This window comes from Miniopterus natalensis, chromosome 18 (genome assembly GCF_054644295.1).
Source record: "Miniopterus natalensis isolate mMinNat1 chromosome 18, mMinNat1.hap1, whole genome shotgun sequence".
Classification (NCBI taxonomy): domain Eukaryota; kingdom Metazoa; phylum Chordata; class Mammalia; order Chiroptera; family Miniopteridae; genus Miniopterus; species Miniopterus natalensis.
In genome coordinates, this window is record NC_142098.1 from 40,498,628 (window position 1) to 40,526,208 (window position 27,581).

The 27,581-nt window shown below is 59.8% G+C and overlaps 2 protein-coding genes across 6 annotated transcripts; both read right to left on the reverse strand.

The window, feature by feature from the left end:
• Positions 1 to 458: 458 nt before the first annotated feature.
• Positions 459 to 9,700, reverse strand: LOC107540420 (leukocyte immunoglobulin-like receptor subfamily B member 1). The gene is made up of 17 exons (XM_087826915.1): positions 9,641 to 9,700; positions 9,486 to 9,521; positions 9,025 to 9,309; positions 8,580 to 8,882; positions 8,073 to 8,369; positions 7,524 to 7,826; positions 6,831 to 6,878; positions 5,528 to 5,815; positions 5,075 to 5,380; positions 4,566 to 4,847; positions 3,934 to 4,269; positions 2,377 to 2,502; positions 2,011 to 2,086; positions 1,897 to 1,934; positions 1,616 to 1,668; positions 685 to 842; positions 459 to 609 (listed from the first exon to the last, which is right to left on the reverse strand). Exons 1-17 carry the CDS (start codon positions 9,672 to 9,674, stop codon positions 459 to 461), a joined length of 3,120 nt encoding a protein of 1,039 aa, XP_087683041.1. The 5' UTR covers positions 9,675 to 9,700.
• Positions 9,701 to 11,952: 2,252 nt separating this feature from the next.
• LOC107544227 (leukocyte immunoglobulin-like receptor subfamily A member 6) lies at positions 11,953 to 22,506 on the reverse strand. Of its 5 annotated transcripts, XM_087826924.1 has the most exons (14): positions 22,420 to 22,506; positions 22,239 to 22,274; positions 21,774 to 22,058; positions 21,326 to 21,628; positions 20,819 to 21,115; positions 20,270 to 20,572; positions 19,577 to 19,624; positions 18,893 to 18,914; positions 18,472 to 18,611; positions 18,108 to 18,183; positions 17,994 to 18,031; positions 17,713 to 17,765; positions 16,779 to 16,940; positions 16,555 to 16,701 (listed from the first exon to the last, which is right to left on the reverse strand). In XM_087826924.1, the coding sequence occupies exons 1-14, from the start codon at positions 22,451 to 22,453 to the stop codon at positions 16,555 to 16,557; spliced, it is 1,944 nt and encodes a 647-aa protein (XP_087683050.1). In that variant the 5' UTR covers positions 22,454 to 22,506. The 5 variants fall into 5 exon arrangements, with proteins under 5 accessions (XP_087683053.1, XP_087683052.1, XP_087683055.1 ...); XM_087826927.1 differs by lacking the exons at positions 16,555 to 16,701; positions 16,779 to 16,940; positions 17,713 to 17,765; ... (3 more) ...; positions 18,893 to 18,914; positions 19,577 to 19,624 and adding exons at positions 11,953 to 12,089; positions 18,809 to 18,825; positions 19,979 to 20,022 and having other exon boundaries at positions 20,277 to 20,572; XM_087826926.1 differs by lacking the exons at positions 16,555 to 16,701; positions 16,779 to 16,940; positions 17,713 to 17,765; ... (3 more) ...; positions 18,893 to 18,914; positions 19,577 to 19,624 and adding exons at positions 11,953 to 12,089; positions 12,230 to 12,280.
• Positions 22,507 to 27,581: the final 5,075 nt, after the last annotated feature.

Here is a 27,581-nt window from a genome sequence, read left to right on the forward strand (position 1 = left end):
CCCTTTTCCTTGCTGAGAAACTGCATCAGGCAGGGGAGGAAGGGGCTGGGTCTCAGGAAATGAGAAACCTGGAATTGAGCAACCCCTCCCTATGCTTGCAGCACCTTGTGCCCTGTGGTTAGTCCTGTTTGGGGACTTTTGTGCTCTGGTCAGAAAGGACCCAGCCCTTTACAGTGACTGGCTGGGCAGTAGGCCTTCCCTCAGCCTGAGGTCGCCACTTGCGGAAATATGGCCTTGATTCTAGTTCCATGGGGTCCCTGGAGGGCTGTAGATCAGCTGCGTAATGTTAAGTCCGTGGAAGCAGTCACCGTCCACAAGGTCCCAGGAGCTGCTGTGGGCATACCCGGCTTCCAGGCTGGCAGGGGTCACTAGCTGAATGTCCATGGGGGCAGCCCCTCTGCCTTCTGGGGTCCCTGCAGGACCCCTCCCTGGAGTGTGGGGTCTGGGTCCTTGCTGGGTTAGTGCGTGGCCAGAGCAGCATACACACTGAGTTCATCTGGGGGCTCCTCTGACGGGGAGGAAGGGGGTACACTTGTCTCCCGTTTGAGGGCCAAGAGGTTCAGCTGGGCGTAGGTCACCTCCTGGGGGGTGTCGGATGCAGCAGCCTGGAGCAGGGGGGGAGAGACAGGGATGAAACGTGGTTGGGGTTGGGGGAGCCTGGATGTCTGGAGAGCATGGGACCCACTGTCCATCTGCCTGTCCTTGTCTGCTTGTCTGCCCTTCGTGTCCTGCAATCCTCCTGACAGAGAGGAAGTCGAGGTGGCCACTCCCTGCCTGAGTCTGGATCCTGAGTGGTTCCCCTGGGCGTCCATCCCTCCCTGGGGGTCTTCGCCCTGCCTGTTCTGCTGGAGAGAGTGAGACAAACAGCGTCTCCTGGACTCCACTGTTGAAATCCTCCAGCAGTTATCACATGTGGCCAGGTGATGATTTTCACTTCAAAGAGATGAGGTCACTCTCCCGATGGAATCTGCAGGGACTCCCTAGGCCTTGGGGCCTCTGGATGCTTCTAGGATCTGACTCTTACCCTAACACCATCTCTTGCTCACTTGGCTCCAGCCTCATGGCCCATCTTCCTGAGAAGCGTGTCCTGCCTCAGGGCACTTGCCCCTGCTGTTCTCTGTGTCCCCTGCATGCACTCTGTCCCCTCCTCCTGCCTTACTTTCCGTCACAGCACTTTGCCCTCTAGGACACTGTCTGCTTGTTTGCATGGTGTCTCCCACCCACAGGTGAGCCCGAGGAGGGTGGAGGCTGTTGCTCAGAGCTGCACAGTGGCTCCTGAGTGGAGCCGGTAAACAGGGAGCCCGTCCCATCTGCTGGGTGAATGAATGAAGGGGAGGCTGGGACCTGCAGGTGATTCACTTATTCAGGCCTCCTCCTGAGACCTGGGCTGCACAAGGTCAGACAGAGGACGAGGGGCCAGCAGAGGGGACCATGCAGGAGGGGCTGTGAGGTCACAGGAAACCAGGAGGAGTGATGCACAGCAGGACGACCTGGGTGCCCAGCAGAGGTCAGGGTGGACACTGCTGAGAACCAGGTGAGGTGGGGACAGGGAGGGTCCTTTGGATTAAACTGGGCAACAGAAGGTCCTTGGCCTGGACAGGAGCAGAGGTCTCACCTGAGAGTCCAGCTCCACACTCTCCCCAGGCTCTGGGTCCTTCATGGCAGCATCTGCTGGGGCAGAACAGGGGGGTGTCTCCTGGCAGGGCCCCCGAGATCTCAGGGCTGCAGACCCCCCAGCTCCCAGGTGGGCCACTAACCCAGGGCTGAGGTGAGGCACCAGGACACCCAAGATGGATGTCAGCCCTTCTCACCCTGACCCCACACCCTCCCGCCTGACCCTCCCCATCGCCTCCTGAAAGCCTGGGTCCCCCCAGGGCAGCTGTCTCTTCCTCTCACAGAGGGGCTCTTCCTGGGCGTCCACAGCTGGGCTGGAGCTGGGGGGAGACAGGAGTGTTAGGGGCAGAGGGGCCACAGGAGGTGGGGTTTGGGGGTCTCCGGGGCAGGAATTACCTGATCTGCAGGCCTCTGTCCTTGGGCTCGGGGCCTGTGGTCCCTGCAGGAGGTTGGGCACCAGCCTGTCCCTGGGCTGGTCAAAGGGGACAGTCTCAGCCCTGGGGGGTCAGGCCCCTCCCCGTGTGATTCCCCAGGAAAGAAGGGAACCTCAGCACTTGTGCGCGGTTCGTGTGTCATGAGAGGGGAGACGATGGGGCGTGACCCTAAGTGTGTGCACGTGAGACGTTTTCTCTCCACACTGGCTGACCTGAGGTTCTGGAGAAATCTTTTCCTCACTGACCTTCTCCATGTGTTAGGTTTTCCTGGGCAGGTGCTCTGAGCCCCTCTCCCCCCTGGGACCCAGGTCCCCTGTTCCCTACTCACCCGACGTCCTGCGTTGGCCCTGACGCCGGTGTCGGAGGGCGAGGAAGAGGAGGGAGAGGAGGAGGGAGAGCAGCAGGATGAGGGCCACTGAGACCCCGATCAGGACGGGCAGGTTCCAACTGAGACCTTGGGCACAAGTGATACGAATGAGCCAGTGATGCCATTTAATGAGCACCTACTGTGTGCGAGGCACATGCTGGGTCTTCCTTCATCTCTAACCTCACAGCCCGCATGCACCAGGGAGTGCTGGCCCCACCCCCCCTTCACTGAGGCTCAGAGAGGTTAGTCACCTGCCCCAGGTCACCCAACATGGACAGGGCAGGGCTGGGGCTGGAACCCGGGACTGTGGGTTCCCTTGTGTATTACTATTATTATGATTATTGTCATTATTATTTATGCTGTCCCTGTAGCCTCCAGGTAGAACACCAGTGCAGAGATCTGTTACCAAACTCAGTCACCACCATTTCATCCCAGCCCAGATCCATCTCCCATTGTGCAGATCCACCCCCTACCCCCACAATGGGGCCTCTGCACATGGGGTGTGTGCATCTGGGAAGGGCAGGGGGCAGGGCTGTGTCCTGCCTGAGCTCTAACCAGGGCCAGCCGTGCTGAGGGCTGTCCCTTTGAGGGAGGTGGTGGAGAGCTGAGCCACCTGTCCGAGATCCCAAGGTGGGACGGAGCCCAGCTGGGATCTGCACCAGGGGTGTGGCTTCTCTCCCCAACTCCGGGCTGCTCCTTGAAGGAAAGCTTGTGGAAGAGAATTCACACAGCGTCTGTGCCCCCAACACATGCACACAGACACGCACACACACGGATGCACGCACACACATGCACAAGCATGCACGTACCATGTCCAAGCAGCCTTTGGAAAAATTGGTCTCAGTGAGAAGAGGGAACTTTTCTTGGGCCATTATTTAGGAAGTGGCTGAGCCAAGACCAACACTGAGCTCCTCCCACCCACCACTTCCCCACACTCTCAGCCCTCTGCCGGCCTGGCTCCATGGGTGCGGGGACTGGCCCTCAGAGCAGGTGGGGGTGAGGGGAGGTGGGGGTGGGGGCTGCCTTCTCCTCACTTCAGCCTGGCTCCTCCTACCCTGGGTGGGACCACAGCTTCTCCCTCTCCATGACCACCCCACCTGTCACCTGCCAGCATCAGAGCCCTGGAGCCCCGCGGTCCCCCAGTATCGCTGCCTGGACCCCAGTTTCCCTGGGAGACAAGTGGAGCCTGAGTGGGGAGATTCTTTCTCTTGGGACCACGGCCCCTGCTAGTCACCAAGATAAGAGTATCTTGGTCTCTCTGGCTGAGGCCACAGGGCTGGAGCCTGGAGGGCTCGGGATGGGCTCCCTCTGGCCTTTCCCCCTTTTGGTCAGCCCGAGGCCTCTCCAGCCTCCCTCTGCCCACCAGGGACAAGTCTGGGGCTCGGGGCCGAGCATGACGTGAGGCGGGGATGGGAGATGCTCTGGCTTCTTCCATCCCTCTGGCAGGTGAGTCCCCTCTGGCTGCCCCTCCTGTGGCCTCTTCACTCCCATTTCAGCCCAAAGGACCCCTGAACTGACCATGAGGACACAAAGGGCAGGGCTGGGGCTCCTCACCTGAGACCCTGAGCTCCAGGGGGTCACTGGGGTGTGACAGCAGGTAGGGGGAGGTGCTGTGTGAACCATAGCACCTGTAGGTCCCCCCATGGCCTGAGGTCACAGCACTGATGGTGAAGTTGGCCTGAGAGCGTGCAAACCTGCCCTGCAGACGAAGGTGCTGGGGAGGGTCCAGTGACCCCTCCCTGTGCAGGTGGAAGGTATCGAACCGGGTCTCAGATGCACACTGCAGGGTCACATCAGCTCCCCAGGGCACTGAGGGTCCCGGCTGGGCTGAGAGGGAGGGTTTCGGGTACATTCCTGGGGGGAGGAAGGTTGTGATGTGTAGAGAGTGACCCCCTCCCTCATGCCCCTGACCCTGAGCTGAGGGACCCTGTCCTGAGGCTGTCTGTGACCCCCTCTCAGGCCTCTCAGCCCCTGGGGGGGTGTCTTTTATCTCCATGCCCCTCCCTCCCCCTTTCTCCCTCCCTCCCCCTAGGCCTCTGCCCATCTGAGCCTCTGCCCCAGGACCCTCTCCTGGACCCCATCACCAAGGGGACCCTGGGCCCAGAGCCCTGGGCACACAGTCAGGACAGGGGCAGGGCTGGGCTCCTCACCTGCGACCAGGATGTCCAGGGGGGCGCTGGGGGCCGACCACACGTGGGAGAGGTTGTGTCCACTGTAGCATCTGTACTGGCCCCCGTGTTCTCGGGTCACAGGGCCCAGAGGGAAGCTGGGGCTGTGCTGCCCATCAAGACGCTGGGGGGCGGTGAACCTCTGCACCTTGGTCAGAGCAAATCTGTCAAAGCCGCCGTCCGAGCGACACTGGAGGGTCAGGCTGTCTCCAGGCAGCACCAGGGAGCCTGGCTGGGCCAAGAGGGAGGGCTCCCTGTGCACTCCTGGGGAGAAGGGGACGGTGGCACTCAGGGGACACCCCCGCGTGGCCCACTGTGGCTGCAGTGAGAGTTCTCCCCGGTCACTCCCTAAACCTCCCGCCTGTGGTTCTGTCCCCAAGAGCCCAGTGTCACTGACCCCCGTGACCTCAGGGCTCCACTGGGCACACAGCTCAGGTGAGTGGTTTTGGGCCCAGGAAACAGATGGGGTTGCCCAGGGGCCTGTCCCTCACCTGTGACCTCGATGTGCAGAGGGTCACTGGGCTCTGACCACACGTAGGGGTAAGACCTGGAGGAACCATAGCACCTGTAGGTCCCCCCGTGGGAGGCGCTCACGGGGCCCACAGCGAAGAGAGCCCACCACCCCCCAGCAGAGACCCTCGGTTCCGATTCCACGTGTCTGGGCGGGTCAGCTCCTCCCTCCTTCAGCAGGTGGAAAGTGCCCGATGTGGACTGTGAGCTGCAGGAGAGGGACACGTTCCCCCCTGAGGCCACCACAGGGCTCGGGCGGGCTGAGAAGGAGGGTGCACCGTACACTCCTGGGGGAGGACAAGGCTCCGTGTTAAAGGGGGGCGGTCACCCCACATGCCCCAGCTGTGCCCTGTGGGGTGAGGTCCCCCTGAGGCCACCCTCCCTTCCCTGTGCCTGTGGGAGCCGAGTGGGGAGGGGCCCGGGCTCTCCCTTACCTGTCACCACCAGGGTCAGGGGGTCACTCCTCTCCGACCACATGGCCCCTGTGCTGCGATAGGCACACTGGTAAATCCCTGCATGGTATGAGTGCGTGGGTTCAATGAGGAAGCCGGTCTTGTTTCTGGGGTCCTGTGGGGTGCTGGTCAGCCAGGGCTGAGCGCCCCTCTCTTTATACAGAGCGTAGACAGCAGGCTGCGGAGACCCCTGGCACCAGATGGTCAGAGGGCTCCCCCTGGTGACGATGGGGCCTGGGTCGGCCCGGATGGAGGGTTTGGGGAGGTCTTCTGAAAAGGAATCAGACCTGAAATGTCAGGAGCCCCTCTTTCCCTTGAAACATCATCAATGAGCCAATGATGCCATTTATTGAGCACCTACTATGTGCGAGGCACGTGCTGGGTCCTCCTTCATCTCTAACCTCACAGCCCTGGTGCACCAGGGAGTGCTGGCCCCACCCCCCCTTCACTGAGGCTCAGAGAGGTGAGTCACCTGCCCCAGGTCACCCAGCAGGGACAGGGCAGGGCTGGGCTGGAACCCGGGCTGTGGGTTCCCTGGGCTGCCCTCATGCTCCCCCAGGGGGACACCAGCTCTGTGCTCGGGGCCCCTCATCTGCAGGGGCCTGTTCCTGTCCCACCGGGAGCTGAGGGTCCCTCCTTATGACCCTCCCCCAGCACAGCAGGGACGCGGGAGGGGCAGGGGTGTGGGGTGGACTCCGTGTCCCTCCTGGGATCTGTCTCCACCCTGCAGGGCCCTGGGCCGGGGGCCCTGCCTCCTGAGCTCTGTGAGGCCCCTTATGTCACCTCATCTCACAGCAGCCTGTGGGCAGATGGGACCAGGGGCGACCAGGCACGAACCCCACCCTCAGGGAGGAGAAGGGCCCCCCTGGCCCCACAGCAGGAGCAGCAGAGCCCAGAACTGGACCAGGTCTCACCCCCCACCCCCCCCCGAGGCCTCCTCTGAGCTGAGCCTGAGCTGAGGGAAGGCCCTGGATGCCCCGGACCCTTGTCCTGCCTGTCCCTCCCTGTACAGTGTCACAGTCTCTGCCACAGAGGGGTCAGTCCCCCTAACATCACGTCCTGGGGGTTCCCTGTGAGGCCCCCTCTCCCAGGGGGTCAGGGCCTGAACTGACAGGAAACCTGAATCTGGGCCACGATTCTCTCCTTTCCACTTGGGGACACTGAGGCCCCGACGGGGAGGGGCGTGTCCAAGTCAGCGACTCCAGAGGTGCCTGGACCCCCACATGACTCAGCCCCTGTCCCACATGGACGCGCCCACCACCTCCCCACAGAGACCCTCACTTACCCCTCTGTTGGCTTGACTCTGTGGGTGGGAGGGGCCGATCCTCAGAGCCTCCTGGGGGTCAGGATGGGGGTGAGGGGTGGGGCTGCATCTCCCCACTTGAGCCCCCCTTCTTCTCCCCCAGCCTGGGCCCCAACCTCTCCCTCTGCCATGACCGCCCACCTGTCACCTGCCTCACGCCTCTGCAGACCTGACTCCATGGGGGGACGGGGGAGTCCTCAGAGGCCCTGGAGCCCCTCGGTTCCCCTGGAATCTCTGCCCGACTGCCAGCCCCCCTGGGACACAAGCTTGTCCTTAAGTGTCTGGGGGGCATTAGATCCTCTGAGGGACTCAGAACGGCCCTGGGGTGCTCTGTGCCCCTCTGAGCAGAGAGGACCCGGTGGCTCATCAGCTGTGGAGATGGACCCTGTGGGTGGGGCGGGGGTCCCAGAGGGTCCGGGGAAGGAGGACTGAAGGGGTGAGAGCCTGGGGCTGAGCCTGGAGTCCCCACCCCACTCACACTCCTCCTATTTCTGTGCTTGGCCCCCGGAGACCCTCCCACTGCCCACCCGCCACCTCCTGTGCCCAGGGAAGGGGAGGGGCAGATGGCTCCTGGTGACCATCCCTAGAGCCCCTCACTCCCCTTTCAGCCCATAATTCTTCTGGGGACAGGACCAGGAGCTGACAGCTCAGAAAGACGGGGTCAGGGCCCCTCACCTGAGACCAGGAGCTCCAGGGGCTCACTGGGCAGGGACAGCAGGTGGGGGTTGGTGCTGACTGAGCTGTAGCACCTGTAGGTCCCCCCGTGGGCCGAGGTGACAGGACTCATGGGGAACTCTGCCTGGGACGGCTGAGCTCTGTGCTTTGATCTAAGACGCAGGGGGGGATCGGCTGTCCCCTCCTTGGACAGAAGGAAAGTGTCCCTCGGGCTCTGTGACCGACACAGCAGGGTCACGTTGTCTCCTGAGGCCACCCTGGGGCCTGGCTGCACCGAGAGGGCGGGTCTGTCAGGCAGGTGCCCTGGAGAGAGGGAGGGAGGGTGAGGGCCGCCTGCCCCCCTTGCTCTGACCTGACAGTCCCCAGGCCTCTCTCTGAGGACCCTCCCCTCTGTCTGTCTCTGTCCCCTCTGAGTCACCGTCCCCTCCCATCCCCTGTCTCTGTCTCTCCCTCCCTGGGCCCTGCACTTTCTTTCTGGCCTCAGCACCTGGACCCCCAGCATGGCCTGTGCAGAGCCTGGGTCCCTGACTGAACCCGCTGGCTCCTCACCTGCCACCAGGATGTCCAGGGGGTCACTGGGGGCCGACCACTCAGAGGAGAGGCTGTGTCCACCATAGCACCTGTACCGGCCCCCGGGGGAGCTGCTCACAGTGTCCAGGGGGAAGCTGGCCTGCGAGAGCCCAGCCTGGGGCTGCAGGACAATGCTCTGGGGCAGGTCCTGTCCCCCCTCCTTGGACAGAGCGAATCTGTCATAGCCGACATCAGAGCGACACTGGAGGGTCAGGCTCTGCCCAGAGGCCACGATGGGGCCCTGCTGGGTCAGGAGGGTCGGCTTCTGAGACTCACCTGGAGAGACGGGGCCTGAATTACAGGGGCCGCTCCTCCCATAAGCCCCCTTCTGTCCGGGCCCCCAGGTCTCACTGTCTCTGTGTCTCTGACCCAGGAGCCCCTGTGCTCCCCTCCCCTCATCCTCTCACATGGGGCTCCCCTCCCAGCAAGGATGCCCATAACCTGGCTGACATCTCAGTCCATGGATGGGACAGTAATGGGACTCACCTGGGACCAGGAGCTCCAGGGGGTCACTGGGCTGTGAGCACGTCTGAGGCCTGTATCTGTCACACCCATAGCATCTGAAGGTCCACCTGTGGCTGGGGGTCACGGGGCCCATGGGGAACAGGGCCTGGGACTTCATACCGGGCTGTGGCTGTGAGTCCAGGGTCCAGGAGAGCCTGTGGTCTCCTTCCTTAGTCAGAATGAACCTGCCAAATCCCTGCCCTGAGCCACACTGGAGGGTCACGTTCCCTCCTGAGGCCACCACGGGGCTGGGCAGGGCCGAGAGGCTGGGTTTGCTGTAGGCTCCTAGGAGAGGGGGAGACAGTGTGTTAGATGGGGTCACACCTCCCTCACCCCCAGGCCTGGGCTGTGAGAGGGGGACACCCTGAGAGCAGCCCCCCTTCCTGAGGGCAGAGCCTGAGGCTGGGACCCCTGAGTGTCCTCTCACCTGTCACCACCAGCTCCAGGGGGTCACTGGGCTCTGACCTGCCCTGGGGGCTGAGAGAGTAACAGCGATATCTCCCTGCATGTAGCTCTGTCATCTGTGTGATGGGGAACTTGGCCTTGTCCCCGGGTTCCAGTGGCTTCTGTCTGTCCCAGGGCAGTTGGCTTCCCTCTTTAACCAGCTGATACTCCTGAGCCCCTCGGGTCCCCTGACACCAGATGGTCACAGGGCTCCCCCAGCGGATCACAGAGCCTGGCTCAGCCCAGAGGGTGGGCTTGGGCAGGGGACCTGGAAGGAATCAGAGGCTGGGTCAGAAGATATTCCCAGGCCGTCCCCAGTTCTCCGTCTCAGGTGTCACCCATGTGTCACACAGATCCATTCTCGGTCTTCCCCAGCTGCCTGGGGGGGGTGGTGTCTTGTCCCAAATGAGGAGCGGGACCCGGGACACCTGGGGACAGACTCACCTGCCTGCACTGGGGTCCTCAGGCCCACGCTCAGCCCTGGAAGAGAGTTTCTGTGAGAGATCCTCCCTGGTCCTGGGCAGACCCCCTCCCGCGAGCCTCCTGGGTTTTGGGGTCTCCTGGCAGCGCAGCGCCCCCCTCCCCTCCTGCCCCCTCACCGAGGCAGAGCAGGGCCGCGAGGGTGGGGGTCATGGTGTCTTCTCCCTCTGGCTCAGCTGTGCAGGGGGAGGGGACCACGGCGCCCCAGGAAGGACAGACAGACGCACAGGGTGGTCCCTAGGAGGGGTCCTGCTGTCGGGGGGTTGTCAGGTCAGCAGCCCGCGGGCGGGAGCAGCCTCTGCAGGGGCCGGGCTGTTGTCCCCGATGCAGCAGGAACAGGCCGGGGCCTCCTGAGACGCCCCTTCCCGGGGGCCCAGGGCCCGTCCTTCCCTGTCAGAGCCCCCCCCCCCCCCCCGGGCCCTCCGCACCCTCAGCCCCGCCCCCCGCCCCTCCCCGTGGGGTCCTCACCTCGGACAGTGCCACCTGGGCCCTGGAGAAGCTTCAGGAAGACGCGGGTCCCTGTGGCCCGCGGGGCTCAGGTCAGCGGGGACTCGTTCACCCTGTCACCCTGCAGTTGAGGGCGAGGGTCCCTGTGACACTGAGCTCAGAGGGGAAATGCGGGAAATAGGGGAAGGAAACCCGTGCCTTCCATGGCCCAGGGTGTGGCTTTCTTGCTGTGACACCCCCGCCATCACTTCTCCTTTTCTTTGCCACCACAGCCTCCCCAGCTCCCTGGGAATAAGACTGTCTCGTTGCTGCCTCCCTGGCACCGCTTGTTCCTTAAGCAGAGCTGTCCCCTCATCTGTCACCCTCTTCAGCCTTGATTTGGGGACGGAGCTGATACTTGAATGCTTGGCTCTCACCCAGTGTGTGACCTTGAGCAGCCACATCCGACCTCGGAGGCTCGGGATCCTCGCGTGTGGCACAGCCGTGAACCCCGGTCCTCAGGCTGCTGTGGGGCCTGGGACGCGGGAGGGGTCCCCCTTGCAAACTGTAGACCTGATTACCTGTGTGGGATGGGACACCAGAGGACCAGCGGCAGAAGGAACGACGGATGCGTCCAGCAAGAGCCCTCGTCTCTTCTTCATGCCGAGAAATGCGGTTTGTGGCGTTTCTGAACCCCGCAGCCAGTCGGTGCTGAGGAAAGGAAATGGGAGCGCTCGGAGGCCCAGGGACCCGCGGCCAACGCGGGGGTCGGAGGGGGTGGCCGCCGGCCCGGGGCGTCTGCGGAGCCCCGCTGGCGCGGGCAGGACCGTCCCCCTGCTCACTCCTGTCCTGTAGCCCTCCGGCCGACGCGGGGCACTGCCAGGCTGTCCTGCTGCGCCGGTTCCCTGAGCTCTTCCTGTGTTTCACGGTCCCCAGCTTTACCGAACGCTCCCAGAGCCCCCTGGACCCTGTTCCCAAATATTTTCTACACGAGTCAAGAACCCACAAGGGGCCCGGCCGGGTGGCCCAGCGGCTGAGCGCCGGCCTAGCATCCGGGAGCTCAGGGTTCGATTCCCGGTCAGGGCCAGGCCGGGCTGCTCCACCGCAGGAGGGGGCGCAGGAGGCAGCCGGTCCTTGTCTCTCTCATCATCGATGTTTCTCCCTCGCTCCCTCCCCCTTCCTCTCCGTGAAATCAATAAAATATACATATTATTATTAATCATAAAAGGAAGCCCCACACTACAGGCCGGCCCGAGGCAGACCCGCTCAGGGCTGGTCCCCGTCTGGCAACAACGTGGGCCCCTCGATGGCGGCCACGAAGGCGCGTGGATACAGAGAAACTGGCGAGTGCCAAGAATCAGTGTCCTAGTAAATGAGATTTATTGGGGTGACGCTCTCGGGGCGCTCCCGGGGCACACCCTCTGTGCCGCCCTGTGTCCGGGACGCCGGGTCTTCCGGGGGCAGCGCAGACCAGGCGGCCCCTGCGGACAGCGCGGTCCTGGCTCCGAGGGGAGGGGCTGTGCAGAAAGCACACAGGCGGGTGTGGGGGGAGCGGGGCGTGCGGAGCCCAGGGGCGCTGGGACGGCCTGTGGGTTTCCCTCTTGCGGGCGGCGTCTCGTCCTGGCACCTTATCGATGGATTAAAACAGGCGGCGGCCCTGAACTGGGGACGTGGGGGCTCCCTGCTTACATCAAGGTGTGTAACTAGAAACAAAGGAGAACGTGCCCCTGACAGTGAGGGGAGGTGGGGACCCCAGCCTGCCGGGCAGGAAAATGCTGATTTCAGCGAAACGGGGAAAGTCAGGAACCAGTCGGGGACTCAAAGCGGTCGGAGGGACGGGAGACCAGTTCAGGGGGAGAAGGGTCCAGACGTTGTCCCTGCACCCGCAGTGACCTGCAGACAGGTCACACAGCCCATGTCCCAGGTGCTCTTCCAGAACCTTCCGGCCACGTGAGACTCATTTCCAAGGCTCCCCCCTGCGAACAGCGTGTGGTCTCCTCGGTGCTCACGTCCCGGCTGCGTCGTGGGTCCCCCCCGGGCTGTTTCGAGCCTGGAACAGCAGCACCCCGAGCACCGCCAGGACCAGGCCCGCCGCGCCCAAGCGGACGACGTTCCCCACGGTGTAGTCCTGGGGCCGGGGGGCTGGGCATTGCGGGCAAAGAGGTCACAGAGGTCAGGACAGGCCAAGGTGACCCCAGAGTCCTGGATGTGCACCCAGGGCACCCCCTCCCCTTGAAAAGACATGGCCGCCTGCACCCCGTAACCGAGAGCCTCCTACTCACCACTCCTGGGGCCCGAGCTGTTCTGTGATGGGCCCAGGGCGTCGGCTGCTCCTGCGACACAGGGAGAAGTGGGGCTGGTGAGGAGTTGGGGCCACTCAAGCCCAGCGCCCCCATCACGCCCCCATTCCTCAGGGCGCAGCTGCTCCCCCCCAGCCCTCTGCTGGAGGAGCCCGTCTGTGTCCCCGGAGGCCCTGCGCCGCCGGGGCCTCTCCAGGTCACACTTTGCCTCTGAGCCACTTTGGGGCAGTTTGGCTCCGCCGCGGAATTCAGGGTTCTGCAGAAATAGGGGCTCTCGTTGCCGAAACGGAGCCTCGCCGTGTCGCTGCTCACTGCGGGACATGACCCGCGAAGCCACCCCTTCTGGACACGGGAGCCCCCACTGCGGCCGCCGGGGACCCAGGACCCCGGGCTCTCCCAGGGCTACGCACGTGGAGCCCTGGACCGATTCTTGAGCTATGAGCAGGGACAATTTTATGAATAAAACTGAAATGCGTCTGAAGCAAAAAATAATCCTTTTGAAGTATCTTTTATAAGAAACTTTATAGTAATAAAAAGTTATTTTTATAGATTTAATATAATACCAATTAAAATATTAACAAAATTAACTTTAAAGTCATAAATGTTTGTAAATTAAATGTATATATGAAACTATTACTTAAAAGTTCTCAGCAAAGGAGCAGCAATAGTTACGTGCAGTAAATGCAGAGCAGACATGACTTTCACAGTCTGGGCAGGGACCCCCTAGTTCCTCATGAGCCCTGCACCGCCCCCCGAGTCTCAGGTGAGCACTGAGCGCATGGAGGCCTCCAGGCGAGCACAGGGGCCTTGCAGGGTGCTGCCCACAAGTGCAGACGCTTCTCTCTACAGGAGAGCGCCCAGTGGGGACCCCCCGTCACCCATAGCAGGTCCCACCTTGGCCCTCGGAGCCCCCTGTCCTGCTCTGAGAGGGCTCGGGGACCCCCACCTGTGTGGGTGAGGGCTCCACCTAAGGGTCTCTGGAAATGAGCTGCCCAGGGAGTGTCCCTCTGTCCTCTCCTCCCCAGTCAGCCCAGCCATCGTCCCTGTATTACAGGCCAGGCCTGGGCACCCAACGCTGCAATCCGGGCCCCTGTCATCTTCAAGTCACACACGCTCCCATCTGGTTAGGGACCCGGGTCCCCATAACTACGCAGGGGTGTTGGCTTTCAGTGGAAACCCCACAGGTTCTGTGTGGAGCCAGCAGGAGTGGAGATGCTAAAGGGGTGTTTCCAAATCTTTGCTGTCTCCATAATATTGCGGCTTCCTCTTCTAAGATGAACCCCCAGGCCCGGAGGATAAAAATCACATGTGCCTACTCCTGCTGGCCTCTGCTTTTCACTCTGTGCAAGGCCACAGTCACTGGGAGCAGCAGAATTGGCCCAGAGAGGGCTGGACCGGGAGCAGGTCTAAGACAAGCCACTTGCCAGGGCCCCAGAAAGTGAGAAGTGAAAGTGCCCATGTAGGTCATGGCCAGGCAGCGCCCCCTTGTTCGATGAGAAAGATTCTCAGAGTTCACCTCCAGGAGAGCTGATTTCGAATGAGAAGCCCGTTACATTTAAGTGGGTTCTCCCTGCGTGGGTGAAGTGGAATTTCTCTCATGCAATCAAGGAACTTCTTTGTCTTTCCCCCAGCCCCCTGCCCTTTAGTTGGGTTATGATGTGCCTTGGTGTGGATGTCTTTGGATTTATCCTATTTGGGTTAAACGGTTTCATGAGTGTGCAGGGGTATGACTATTGCCAAATTTGGGGAAGTTTCAGCCATTATTTCTTGAGTAGTTTAAGTCTCATCCTGTGCTTCTAGGACTCTGATCACATGAATGGAACAGCTTTTGTTACAGTCCCACAGGTTCTGGAGTCTCCGTTCACTTTCTTTCCCAGTTTATTTCCTCCCTGCTGTTCAGACTAATTTCTTTTGTTTTGTCTTTATATTCATTATTTTCTTTTGTCCCCTTGGTTCTGCTGTTGAGCCTGTGCAGGCATGGGGCCTTTCAATAATTGTGTGTTTTTCAGATCAAAAATTTCCAATGTGTTCTTTTTTTTTTTTTATATCTTCTGTTTCTTTGCTGAGACTTTCTCTTGTTTGAGATTCACTTTAAGCCTGTTTGTAATTGCTCATCACACCATTTTTATCACGGCTGCTTTATAATCCCTGTCATAGAGTTCCAACACCTGTGTCAGCTGGGTGTTGGCATCTGTTACCAACGGTCTTTTCTCACCCAGGATGGGATTTTCTTGGTTCTCATTATGATGAGTGATTTTTTTTTTTTTTTTAATTAAAACCTAGACATGTTGTGTATTATGTCGTGAGGGCCTGGATCTTCTGTTATAGAAGGCATTTTCTGACACATGGCTGGTTACTAACTCATTATTCAGGTGGAAGGGACAGCCCAGGTACCCTGCGTGGCCTCCTTTGACACCAACTGTGTCATTTCTGGGGCCTGAACAGTCTCAGCATATCTGCTGCCTCTTTCTACCGTTTGGAGTATTCTTATGTTTGATGTGTATGTGAGGACCAGGAGTTTTACTGAGCTTTATGGGGGGATAGGGAGACATATGCTTACTTCCCTTTGCTCTAACACTGGGGGTCTGAAATGCAATTGATTTTTTATGTATTAATAATGTATCCAGTGACTTTGGGAAACTCCTTTTCCAATTAGAAAGATAGATCTTTATACTATTTGTTGCTTTCCATGTACATAATTTGTAATCTGTGAGTAATACATTATTACATCCCTTCAACGATTATCACCATTTCCCCCCTTTATTTACTTGGTTGGTTCTCCCAGTGTTGCATAGAACTGGCCATAGTAGGTATTCTTGTCACAGTACCAATTGCAGGAAAAATGACTTCAAGTTTTACCTTGAAAAATGACTTCTTGCCTTGGCCAGTGTGGATCAGTGGTTAGAGTGTCGATCTGCACACCGAAGGGTCACAGGTTCGATTCCCGGTCGAGGGTATGTAACTGGATTGCAGGTCCTCTCCTTGCCCTCGGCAACCAATCAATGTGTCTCTCTCACATCTTTCTCTCTCTCTCCTCTTCCCCTCCCTTCCTTCTACTCCCTCTGAAAAGCAATGGAAAAAATATCCTCAGATGAAGATTAATCAAAATAAATTATTTCTTTTATAAATATTTTAAAAGATACTTTGATAATTGATAGAAAATGTCCTTTTATTTCTGAGGAGTTTTTTAATTTATAAATTGGTGCTGTATTTTTTTTTTTTAAATCCCCCCCCACGCTGTATTTTTAACAAAAGTTTTGCCTCCATTGACATGATCTTTTTTCCCCTATTTCTCCTTTTAATGTTTAAATTGTATTGATTGATTTTTTAAATATGAAGCCCACCATGCACTCTGAAAACACATACCTGCATGGTCATGATAGATTATCCATTTTATGTATTCATGAATCTTGTCTGAGTATTTTGTTTAAGACTCTACACCTAAGTTCCTGTGCTATTCTCATTTTTGTTTGGATTTGCTATTAATTTATTTCTGGCCTGATAAACTGTGTTGGGAGGATATGCCTTCCTTCTCTATTCTCAGGAGAAGCTTGTGTAAGTTTGGTGTGTGCATGTATGTGTGTGGATGTTTGTGTGCATGTCTGTGTGTGTCCACGTACGAATATGTGTATGTATTCATACATGCATACGTGTTCAGAAGCATTTACCAGTAATGTTTTTCAGACACCAAGTTCACTCTGCAGGAAATTTTAAATTACACATTCAATATATTTAACATACACAACAGTTCAGTCTCAGATTTACACACATATGAGTGAAATCATGTCTCTGTTGTTTTCTGACTTATTTCACTTAGCTGGATATTCTCAAGATCCATCCACATTGTTCCAAATGGCAGAATTTCATCTTTTTTATGGCCAAGTAATAATTCCATTGTTTATGTTACCACATCTTTATATCCCGCCATCTGCTGAACGACACTTATGTCTTCACCATTTCTTTTCTAATATATTCATTCATGGTTCTTAATGTTCCATTTCATAGGTTTGATGTGTAATATTTACATTACCATCTATTTAAAGCATCCTCTCACTTCCATTTTGCTTCTAAATTCACACATTGATTATTGAGAAGTCTGTTGCTTTATTTCCAAAATATAGGGATATTGGTTATCTCTGACTGTAGAATCAGGTGACTCCCAGAGGGTCCCAGGAGCTGCTGGGGGTCCACTTCCACTCTCCAGGCTCCCTGGGTCACTACTTGAGGGTCCATGGGAGAAGCTCCCCTGCCTTCTGGGGTCCCTGCAGGCCCCCTCCCTGGAGTGTGGGGTCTGGGTCCTTGCTGGGCTAGTGGGTGGCCAGAGCAGCATAGACGCTGGGCTCATCTGGGGGCTCCTCTGACGGGGAGGAAGGGGGTACACTTGTCTGCCGTCTGAGAGCCAAGAGGTTCAGCTGGGCGTAGGTCACCTCCTGGGGGGTGTCGGATGCAGTAGCCTGGAGCAGGGGGGAGAGACAGGGATGAAACGTGGTTGGGGTTGGGGAGCCTGGGGCCTTGAGAGGATGGGACCCACCTGACTGTCCATCTGCCTGTCCTCTTCTGCTTGTCTGTCCTTCGTGTCCAGCAATCCCCCTGGCAGAGAGGAAGGCGAGGTGGCCACTCCCTGCCTGAGTCTGGATGCTGAGTGGTTCCCCTGGGCGTCCATCCCTCCCTGGGGGTCTGCGTCCTGCCTGTTCTGCTGGAGAGAGTGAGACAAACAGCGTCTCCTGGACTCCACTGTTGAAACCCTCCAGCAGTTATCACATGTGGCCAGGTGATGATTTTCACTTCAAAGAGATGAGGTCACTCTCCCGATGGAATCTGCAGGGACTCCCTAGGCCTTGGGGCCTCTGGATGCTTCTAGGATCTGACTCTTACCCTAACACCATCTCTTGCTCACTTGGCTCCAGCCTCATGGCCCATCTTCCTGAGAAGCGTGTCCTGCCTCAGGGCACTTGCCCCTGCTGTTCTCTGTGTCCCCTGCATGCACTCTGTCCCCTCCTCCTGCCTTACTTTCCGTCACAGCACTTTGCCCTCTAGGACACTGTCTGCTTGTTTGCATGGTGTCTCCCACCCACAGGTGAGCCCGAGGAGGGCGGAGGCTGTTGCTCAGAGCTGCACAGTGGCTCCTGAGTGGAGCCGGTAAACAGGGAGCCCGTCCCATCTGCTGGGTGAATGAATGAAGGGGAGGCTGGGACCTGCAGGTGATTCACTTATTCAGGCCTCCTCCTGAGACCTGGGCTGCACAAGGTCGGGCAGAGGACGAGGGGCCAGCAGAGGGGACCATGCAGGAGGGGTTGTGAGGTCACAGGAAACCAGGAGGAGTGATGCACAGCAGGACGACCTGGGTGCCCAGCAGAGGTCAGGGTGGACACTGCTGAGAACCAGGTGGGTGGGGACAGGGAGGGTCCTTTGGATTAAACTGGGCAACAGAAGGTCCTTGGCCTGGACAGGAGCAGGGGTCTCACCTGAGGGTCCAGCTCCACACTCTCCCCAGGCTCTGGGTCCTTCATGGCAGCATCTGTTGGGGCAGAACAGGGGGGTGTCTCCTGGCAGGGTCCCCGAGATCTCAGGGCTGCAGAACCCCCAGCTCCCAGGTGGGTCACTAACCCAGGGCTGAGGTGAGGCACCAGGACACCCAAGATGGATGTCAGCCCTTCTCACCCTGACCCCACACCCTCCCGCCTGACCCTCCCCATCGCCTCCTGAAAGCCCGGGTCCCCCCAGGGCAGCTGTCTCTTCCTCTCACAGAGGGGCTCTTCCTGGGCGTCCACAGCTGGGCTGGAGCTGGGGGGAGACAGGAGTGTTAGGGGCAGAGGGGCCACAGGAGGTGGGGTTTGGGGGTCTCCGGGGCAGGAATTACCTGATCTGCAGGCCTCTGTCCTTGGGCTCGGGGTCTGTGGTCCCTGCAGGAGGTTGGGCATCAGCCTGTCCCTGGGCTGGTCAAAGGGGACAGTCTCAGCCCTGGGGGGTCAGGCCCCTCCCCGTGTGATTCCCCAGGAAAGAAGGGAACCTCAGCACTTGTGCGGGGTTCGTGTGTCATGAGGAGAGACCATGGGGCGAGACCTGAAGTGTGTGCACGTGAGACGTTTTCTCTCCACACTGGCTGACCTGAGGTTCTGGAGAAATCTTTTCCTCACTGACCTTCTCCATGTGTTAGGTTTTCCTGGGCAGGTGCTCTGAGCCCCTCTCCCCCCTGGGACCCAGGTCCCCTGTTCCCTACTCACCCGACGTCCTGCGTTGGCCCTGACGCCGGTGTCGGAGGGCGAGGAAGATTAGGAGGGAGAGGAGGGAAAGGAGGAGGACGAGGGCCACTGAGACCCCAATCAGGACGGGCAGGTTCCAACTGAGACCTTGGGCACGAGTGATACGAATGAGCCAGTGATGCCATTTAATGAGCACCTAGTGTGTGCGAGGCACGTGCTGGGTCCGTCCTTCATCTCTAACCTCACAGCCCTGGTGCACCAGGGAGTGCTGGCCCCACCCCCCCTTCACTGAGGCTCAGAGAGGTTAGTCACCTGCCCCAGGTCACCCAGCAGGGACGGGGCAGGGCTGGGCTGGAACCCGGGACTGTGGGTTCCCTGGGCTGTCCTCATGCTCCCCCAGGGGGACACCAGCTCTGTGCTCTGGGCCCCTCATCTGCAGGGGCCTGTTCCTGTCCCACCGGGAGCTGAGGGTCCCTCCTTATGACCCTCCCCCAGCACAGCAGGGACCCGGGAGGGGCAGGGGTGTGGGGTGGACTCCGTGTCCCTCCTGGGATCTGTCTCCACCCTGCAGGGCCCTGGGCTGGGGGCCCTGCCTCCTGAGCTCTGTGAGGCCCCTTATGTCACCTCATCTCACAGCAGCCTGTGGGCAGATGGGACCAGGGACGACCAGGCACGAACCCCACCCTCAGAGAGGAGAAGGGCCCCCCTGGCCCCTCAGCAGGAGCAGCAGAGCCCAGAACTGGACCAGGTCTCACCCCCCCCCCCCCCCCGAGGCCTCCTCTGAGCTGAGCCTGAGCTGAGGGAAGGCCCTGGATGCCCCGGACCCTTGTCCTGCCTGTTCCTCCCTGTACAGTGTCACAGTCTCTGCCACAGAGGGGACTGTCCCCCTAACATCACGTCCTGGGGGTTCCCTGTGAGGCCCCCTCTCCCAGGGGGTCAGGGCCTGAACTGACAGGAAACCTGAATCTGGGCCATGATTCTGTCCTTTCCACTTGGGGACACTGAGGCCCAGACGGGGAGGGGCGTGTCCAAGTCAACGACTCCAGAGGTGCCTGGACCCCCACATGACTCAGCCCCTGTCCCCCATGGACGCGCCCACCACCTCCCCACAGAGGCCCTCACTTACCCCTCTGCTTGTCTGACTCCGTGGTGGGGAGGGGCCGATCCTCAGAGCCTCCTGGGGGTCAGGATGGGGGTGAGGGGTGGGGCTGCATCTCCCCACTAGATCCCAGCTTCTCCTCCACCAGCCGGGGCCCCAACCTCTCCCTCTGCCATGACCACCCACCTGTCACCTATCTCATGCCTCTGCAGACCTGACTCCATGGGGGGACGGGGGAGTCCTCAGAGGCCCTGGAGCCCCTCGGTTCCCCTGGAATCTCTGCCCGACTGCCAGCCCCCCTGGGACACAAGCTTGTCCTTAAGTGTCTGGGGGACATTAGATCCTCTGAGGGACTCAGAACGGCCCTGGGGTGCTCTGTGCCCCTCTGAGCAGAGAGGACCCGGTGGCTCATCAGCTATGGAGATGGACCCTGTGGGTGGGGCGGGGGTCCCAGAGGGTCCGGGGAAGGAGGACTGAAGGGGTGAGAGCCTGGGGCTGAGCCTGGAGTCCCCACCCCACTCACACTCCTCCTATTTCTGTGCTTGGCCCCCGGAGACCCTCCCACTGCCCACCCGCCACCTCCTGTGCCCAGGGAAGGGGAGGGGCAGATGGCTCCTGGTGACCATCCCTAGAGCCCCTCACTCCCCTTTCAGCCCATAATTCTTCTGGGGACAGGACCAGGAGCTGACAGCTCAGCAAGACAGGGTCAGGGCCCCTTACCTGAGACCAGGAGCTCCAGGGACTCACTGGGCAGGGACAGCAGGTGGGGGTTGGTGCTGACTGAGCTGTAGCACCTGTAGGTGCCCCCGTGGGCCGAGGTGACAGGACTCATAGGGAACTCTGCCTGGGACGGCTGAGCTCGGTGCTTTGATCTAAGACGCAGGGGGGGATCGGCTGTCCCCTCCTTGGACAGAAGGAAAGTGTCCCTCGGGCTCTGTGACCGACACAGCAGGGTCACGTTGTCTCCTGAGGCCACCCTGGGGCCTGGCTGCACCGAGAGGGCGGGTCTGTCAGGCAGGTGCCCTGGAGAGAGGGAGGGAGGGTGAGGGCCGCCTGCCCACCTTGCTCTGACCTGACAGTCCCCAGGCCTCTCTCTGAGGACCCTCCCCTCTGTCTGTCTCTGTCCCCTCTGAGTCACCGTCCCCTCCCATCCCCTGTCTCTGTCTCTCCCTCCCTGGGCCCTGCACTTTCTTTCTGGCCTCAGCACCTGGACCCCCAGCATGGCCTGTGCAGAGCCTGGGTCCCTGACTGAACCCGCTGGCTCCTCACCTGCCACCAGGATGTCCAGGGGGTCACTGGGGGCCGACCACTCAGAGGAGAGGCTGTGTCCACCATAGCATCTGTACCGGCCCCCGCGGGAGCTGCTCACAGTGTCCAGGGGGAAGCTGGCCTGCGAGAGCCCAGCCTGGGGCTGCAGGACAATGCTCTGGGGCAGGTCCTGTCCCCCCTCCTTGGACAGAGCGAATCTGTCATAGCCGACATCAGAGCGACACTGGAGGGTCAGGCTCTGCCCAGAGGCCACGATGGGGCCCTGCTGGGTCAGGAGGGTCGGCTTCTGAGACTCACCTGGAGAGACCGGACCTGAATTACAGGGGCCGCTCCCCCCATAAGCCCCCTTCTGTCCGGCCCCCCGGGTCTCACTGTCTCTGTGTCTCTGACCCAGGAGCCCCTGTGCTCCCCTCCCCTCATCCTCTCACATGGGGCTCCCCTCCCAGCAAGGATGCCCAGAACCTGGCTGACATCTCAACCCATGGACGGGACAGTAATGGGACTCACCTGGGACCAGGAGCTCCAGGGGGTCACTGGGCTCTGACCACACCTGGGGGGTGTTCCTGTCACACCCGTAGCATCTGAACCTCCACCTGTGGCTAGGGCTCACGGGGCCCACGGGGAACAGGGCCTGGAAATGCCCACTGGGGTGCTGAAGTGAGTACCGGGTCCCGGAGAGCCTGTGATCTCCTTCCTTAGTCAGAATGAACCTGCCAAATCCCAGCCATGAGCCACACTGGAGGGTCACGTTCCCTCCTGAGGCCACCACGGGGCTGGGCAGGGCCGAGAGCCTGGGTTTGCTGTACAATCCTAGGAGAGGAGGGGGCAGTGAGTTAGATGGGGTCACACCTCCCTCACGTCCCCCAGGCCTGGGCTTTGGGAGGGGGACACCCTGAGAGCAGACCCTCTTCCTGAGGGTAGAGCCTGAGGCTTGGACCCCTGAGTGTCCTCTCACCTGTCACCACCAGCTCCAGGGGGTCACTGCGCTCTGACCAGCCACTGGAGCTGAGAGAGTAACAGTGATACATCCCTGCATGTAGCTCTGTCATCTGTGTGATGGGGAACTTGGCCTTGTCCCCGGGATCCAGTGGCTTCTTTGTGAGCCAGGCCACTGGGCTTCCCTCTTTAACCAGCTGATACTCCCAAACCCCTCGGGTCCCCCAACACCAGATGGTCACAGGGCTCCCCCAGCGGATCACAGAGCCTGGCTCAGCCCAGAGGGTGGGCTTGGGGAGGGGACCTGGAAGGAATCAGAGGCTGGGTCACAAGACATTCCCTCCCCATCCCCAGCGGTCAGCGCACGGTCCCTCCCCGTCCCCCAGTGGTCAGCTCAGAGCTGCTGTCCTCGTTTCCCAGCTGCCTGGGGGGGGGGTGTCTTGTCCCCGGGAAGTGGGTCCTGGACACCTGGGGACACACTCACCTGCCTGCACTGGGGTCCTCGGGCCCACACTCAGCCCTGGAAGAGAGACCCTGTGAGACATTTGCCCTGATCCTGAGCAGAGCCCCTCCCGGGAGCCTCCTGAGGCCGGGGCTCAGTCAGGGCAGCGCCTGGCTGTGGGCAGGGTCCCTCCCCGCCCAGGGCCCCTCCCTCAGAACCTCACCGAGGCAGAGCAGGGCCGCGAGGGTGGGGGCCATGGGGTCCCCTCTTGGCTCCAGCTGTGCAGAGGGCGGCCAGTGTCCTCAGCACAGACAGGCCGGCAGGGTGTGGCCACTGGACGCTGCTGGTCTCTGTCATGGGGTTGTCACAGCAGCCGGCAGGGCCTCAGAAAGAGGAACCGTCTCTGCAGGCGCCGGGCTGTTGTCCCCAATGCAGCAGGAATAGGCCCCGGGCCTCCTGAGACGCCCCTTCCCGGGGGCCCAGGGCCCGTCCTTCCCTGTCAGAGCCTCCCCCGGGCCCTCCCGCACCCTCAGCCCCGCCACCCGCCCCTCCCCGTGGGGTCCTCAGCTCGGACAGTGTCACCCGGGCCCTGGAGAAGCTTCAGGAAGACGCGGGTCCCTGTGGCCTGCGGGGCTCAGATCAGCAGGGACATGTTCACCCTCAAACTGCAGTTCAGGGCGAGGGTCCCTGTGACACTGAGCTCAGAGGGGAAATGCAGAAATATAAGGGAAGGAAACACGCCCCTTCTCCTGGGTCCCAGGGCATGAGAGTGTGGCTTTCTTTCTATCTTACCTGCCCTCAAGAACTTTTCTACTTCCTGGGGACATTCTCTGAGTCACTCCTGCCTCCTCAGTGCCCCTTGTTTCCTGGGTTAAAGTCTCCTCCACATCCTTTGGTCCTGCCTTCGAGCTTTAGGGGACATTGATTTGGGTGAGCATTCTGATTATGACTTAGAACAGATATTTATTTAAATACCCATCACCCAATGCCTGTGTAACCTTGAGGGCTAATGCCCTATGTCTGGGCCTCAGTTTCCTCATTTGGATCATGTTGACATGAACCCCACTCCGCAGAGTGGCTGTGGGTAGGGGTGCTGGGCTCACGGGAGGGAGGCATGTTTCAGACGAGATGAGGACCTGAGTGGTTAGGACTTGCGAGGGTAAGGTGTCCACAGTCAAGAGCAGGGTGGTTGCACCCCCCGAGACCTTGTCTGTTCTGAATTCCAAGGAAAGCTACTTATAATAGTTCTAAAACTTTAGGCACAGACAAGTGCCGAAAAAGAGAAATGCAAGTTCCCCAAAGGGAGAGGAAACCACAGTGGAGAACAGAGACGGATGCTGAGTGGCTACCAGTCCCGGGCCCATCAACAGGTCATAGGGAGGAGGGTCCCACCTGCGTGGACACGGAGAGAGACCCCAGGCCCTCGCAGGAAGGGAGCGGTCGGGGTCCAGGTGAAGGCTGGAAGTTCTGGCCCCTGCCCTGTGTTTCTACATGGGCACTGGGATATCGCAGCCCACTGGCCAAGCCCGTGGTCAGCAGCGAGCAGCCTCGCCTGTGTGGCCTGAGGCATCAAGTCCGGCCTCGTGGCATGGAGCCTGTCCCGTGCGCGTGAGGCGCCCATCGCACCGGCCCCGACGGGCGCAGCGCTGAGCCGATGCCGAGCCCGAGGCGTGAGGCGCCCATCGCACCGGCCCCGACGGGCGCAGCGCTGAGCCGATGCCGAGCCCGAGAGTGGTCGCCACGGCCCCTCGTCAGCCTCACTCCCGGGCCGGCCCTCGGGAGAAACCTGCAGAAGATCAGGCGTCTGAGGGGAGAGATTCCGCCAGGAATGGACAACAGGGCAACCCGAACGGTGACAGACAGCGCTATGGACAGCACTCTACTGACGACGGGGACTGTCATAGGCAATGAAATAGAGTCCCTAGGACAATATGAGAGCAATTTGAGTTTAATCGTGTTTAAATATCTGAAAAATAGCCCTGGCCGACTTTGCTCAGTGGTTAGAGCGCCAGCCAGGGGACTGAAAGGTCCCAGGTTTGATTCCGGCCGAGGGCATGTACCTCGCTTGCAGGCCCAGCCCTGGGTTGGGGTGCCTGCTGAGGCACCAATCAATGTGTCTCACATCAACGTCCCTCCCTCCCTCGCTCCCCCCCCCCCCCGTGTGTGTCTCCCTTCTACTGTCTCTGAAGGGCAATGGAAAAAAAAAATATCCTCAGTTCAGGTTTAAAAAATACATACAAGCAAAACCCCAGAAATAAGTAATATGCTAAAGCATAAAATATTTACTTGAATTATATGTTATTAAGAAAGAGAATGTTGGAATTCTATCATATCAAAGCTTGGAGAGTGCCAGGAAAACAAAGCAGACATCCAGAGCGATGTGGGCAGGACGGCAGGATAAGAGATTTCCCCCGTCAGGCCTCAGTTCAACGTCAATTTTGGCAACCGCCTACGGAGGACAGCTCCTTTGTGGAAACCGGCCAGTCTAGCTGAGAAGTCACAGCACGGGGACGGAACTAGAACTTCCAGAACAGACACATTGAAAAGAACATGAAGAACCGTTTCCTTTGGAACCAACCCCGACCGGGAACCAATCCTGGGGTGCTGAACCCCATCTCTGAAATATCCCCCCACATGCATAATGCTGGGCTTCACCCCAATTCAGATTCTAGGGCCATGACGGGTCAGAGGCTCTCACGGGCCCAGTTTAAATTCTGAGCTGCGAACCGAGCGCCGCGGGCCGCGGGCTCCGCTCAGGGCCCCGTCGGGTGCGCTCAGGCGGGCTCACCGGGCAAGGCTCACGGTGCGACTGGGCCCGGGCGGGGCCGCTCAGGCAGGCCAGGTCGTGCCCGTGGAAAACACGCTGCCAACATGCATGCCACGCACGCGGGCAGCAACCAAGTGGTCGTGCACGTGGCACGAGTGTAGGGCTTCCTTCCACCCCGCTGAAGCGTATGGGAAATGGCGATGGCTGTGGAACAGAAACGCACCGTCTGCCAGTAGTGACGAGCAGACTTATGAGGCATCAAATGAAAGCTGAGAAGAGCGTGGCCACTAGTCCAGAGGATTCTGTGGTTTCCACCCTGAACAAAACTTCCCAACGTGTCCTAACCTGTAAGAGCCATCGTGGGTTCCCGGAACCCTCTCACTGCCTTTATTTGTAGGGTTTATCTTAGGTAGAGGCTCCCCAGTGATACATAGCGTCTCCTTTTTAACTTCAGGTAAATGGAATAATCCTAAACACACAGCTTAATAATCTTCTATGCGTATTAACTATGAGGCGTGAAGCCAGGTATGCACGACCCTTGCAACTTCAGTGTGTGAATTTTCATTGACATAGAGCATTTGGTTTTTTTACAAGGGCCACCAATTTTTCTCTTTTTTGGTGCATGTAGTTTTGCAATGGTTTTTTTAGGGGGGGGTAATAAGATTAGCTCTTGTCATTGGCCATGCGAGTGACGCATGTGGACGGATGTCCCGTAAGGCAAGCACTTAACGACAGAGCTGCGTGTGTAACCAGGCGGGAGCAGTGCGTTCCCTGATCGGATGGATGTCATGTGCGGTCCTAGAGTGACGCGCGAGCACGCCATGGGCTCACCACCCGCCCACACACTGATATTGGGGGTTCCCCTTCGCCTCTCACCTGGGCGAGTTCGGACTGTGGTCTTGTGGTTTCGCCGAGGCTGTTTGACAACACTGAGCAGAAATCATCGTTTCACATAAAACAGGAGGCAACTGAGTGGTGTCGACGGGGCCCGCGTCAGCTTGTGCTGCTTCGTGGAGGTCAGTGTGGGCATCGCTTCCCAGGTCTGTGTCAGGACCTCACGTGGGCCCCTCGATGGCGGCCACGAAGGCGCGTGGATACAGAGAAACTGGCGAGTGCCAAGAATCAGTGTCCTAGTAAATGAGATTTATTGGGGTGACGCTCTCGGGGCGCTCCCGGGGCACACCCTCTGTGCCGCCCTGTGTCCGGGACGCCGGGTCTTCGGGGGCAGCGCAGACCAGGCGGCCCCTGCGGACAGCGCGGTCCTGGCTCCGAGGGGAGGGGCTGTGCAGAAAGCACACAGGCGGGTGTGGGGGGAGCGGGGCGTGCGGAGCCCAGGGGCGCTGGGACGGCCTGTGGGTTTCCCTCTTGCGGGCGGTGTCTCGTCCTGGCACCTTATCGATGGATTAAAACAGGCGGCGGCCCTGAACTGGGGACGTGGGGGCTCCCTGCTTACATCAAGGTGTGTAACTAGAAACAAAGGAGAACGTGCCCCTGACAGTGAGGGGAGGTGGGGACCCCAGCCTGCCGGGCAGGAAAATGCTGATTTCAGCGAAACGGGGAAAGTCAGGAACCAGTCGGGGACTCAAAGCGGTCGGAGGGACGGGAGACCAGTTCAGGGGGAGAAGGGTCCAGACGTTGTCCCTGCACCCGCAGTGACCTGCAGACAGGTCACACAGCCCATGTCCCAGGTGCTCTTCCAGAACCTTCCGGCCACGTGAGACTCATTTCCAAGGCTCCCCCCTGCGAACAGCGTGTGGTCTCCTCGGTGCTCACGTCCCGGCTGCGTCGTGGGTCCCCCCCGGGCTGTTTCGAGCCTGGAACAGCAGCACCCCGAGCACCGCCAGGACCAGGCCGGCGGCGCCCAAGCGGACGACGTTCCCCACGGTGTAGTCCTGGGGCCAGGGGGCTGGGCATTGCGGGCAAAGAGGTCACAGAGGTCAGGACAGGCCAAGGTGACCCCAGAGTCCTGGATGTGCACCCAGGGCACCCCCTCCCCTTGAAAAGACATGGCCGCCTGCACCCCGTAACCGAGAGCCTCCTACTCACCACTCCTGGGACCCGAGCTGTTCTGTGATGGGCCCACGGCGTCGGCTGCTCCTGCGACACAGGGAGAAGTGGGGCTGGTGAGGAGTTGGGGCCACTCAAGCCCAGCGCCCCCATCACGCCCCCATTCCTCAGGGCGCAGCTGCTCCCCCCAGCCCTCTGCTGGAGGAGCCCGTCTGTGTCCCCGGAGGCCCTGCGCCGCCGGGGCCTCTCCAGGTCACACTTTGCCTCTGAGCCATCTTGGGGCAGTTTGGCTCCGCCGCGGAATTCAGGGTTCGGCAGAAATAGGGGCTCTCGTTGCCGAAACGGAGCCTCGCCGTGTCGCTGCTCACTGCGGGACATGACCCGCGAAGCCACCCCTTCCGGACACGGGAGCTCCCACTGTGGCCGCCGGGGACCCAGGACCCCGGGCTCTCCCAGGGCTACGCACGTGGAGCCCTGGACCGATTCTTGAGCTATGAGCGGGGACAATTTTATGAATAAAACTGAAATGCGTCTGAAGCAAAAAATAATCCTTTTGAAGTATCTTTTATAAGAAACTTTATAGTAATAAAAAGTTATTCTTATAGATTTAA

Excerpts from the sequence above, each read along its gene's own strand:
- LOC107540420 (XM_087826915.1), bottom strand. The coding sequence starts at position 9,674 with ATGACCCCCACCCTCGCGGCCCTGCTCTGCCTCG. Across the intron at positions 2,087-2,376 it reads GGGCCAACGCAGGACGTCGG|CCCAGGGACAGGCTGGTGCC; the intron begins GTGAGTAGGGAA and ends CCCTTTGACCAG. Across the intron at positions 843-1,615 it reads GTGTGGAGCTGGACTCTCAG|AACAGGCAGGGCGAAGACCC; the intron begins GTGAGACCTCTG and ends TCTCTCCAGCAG.
- LOC107544227 (XM_087826924.1), bottom strand. The coding sequence starts at position 22,453 with ATGGCCCCCACCCTCGCGGCCCTGCTCTGCCTCG. Across the intron at positions 21,116-21,325 it reads CCTGGAGCTCCTGGTCCCAG|GTGAGTCTCAGAAGCCGACC; the intron begins GTGAGTCCCATT and ends CGGTCTCTCCAG. Across the intron at positions 16,941-17,712 it reads GTGTGGAGCTGGACCCTCAG|AACAGGCAGGACGCAGACCC; the intron begins GTGAGACCCCTG and ends TCTCTCCAGCAG.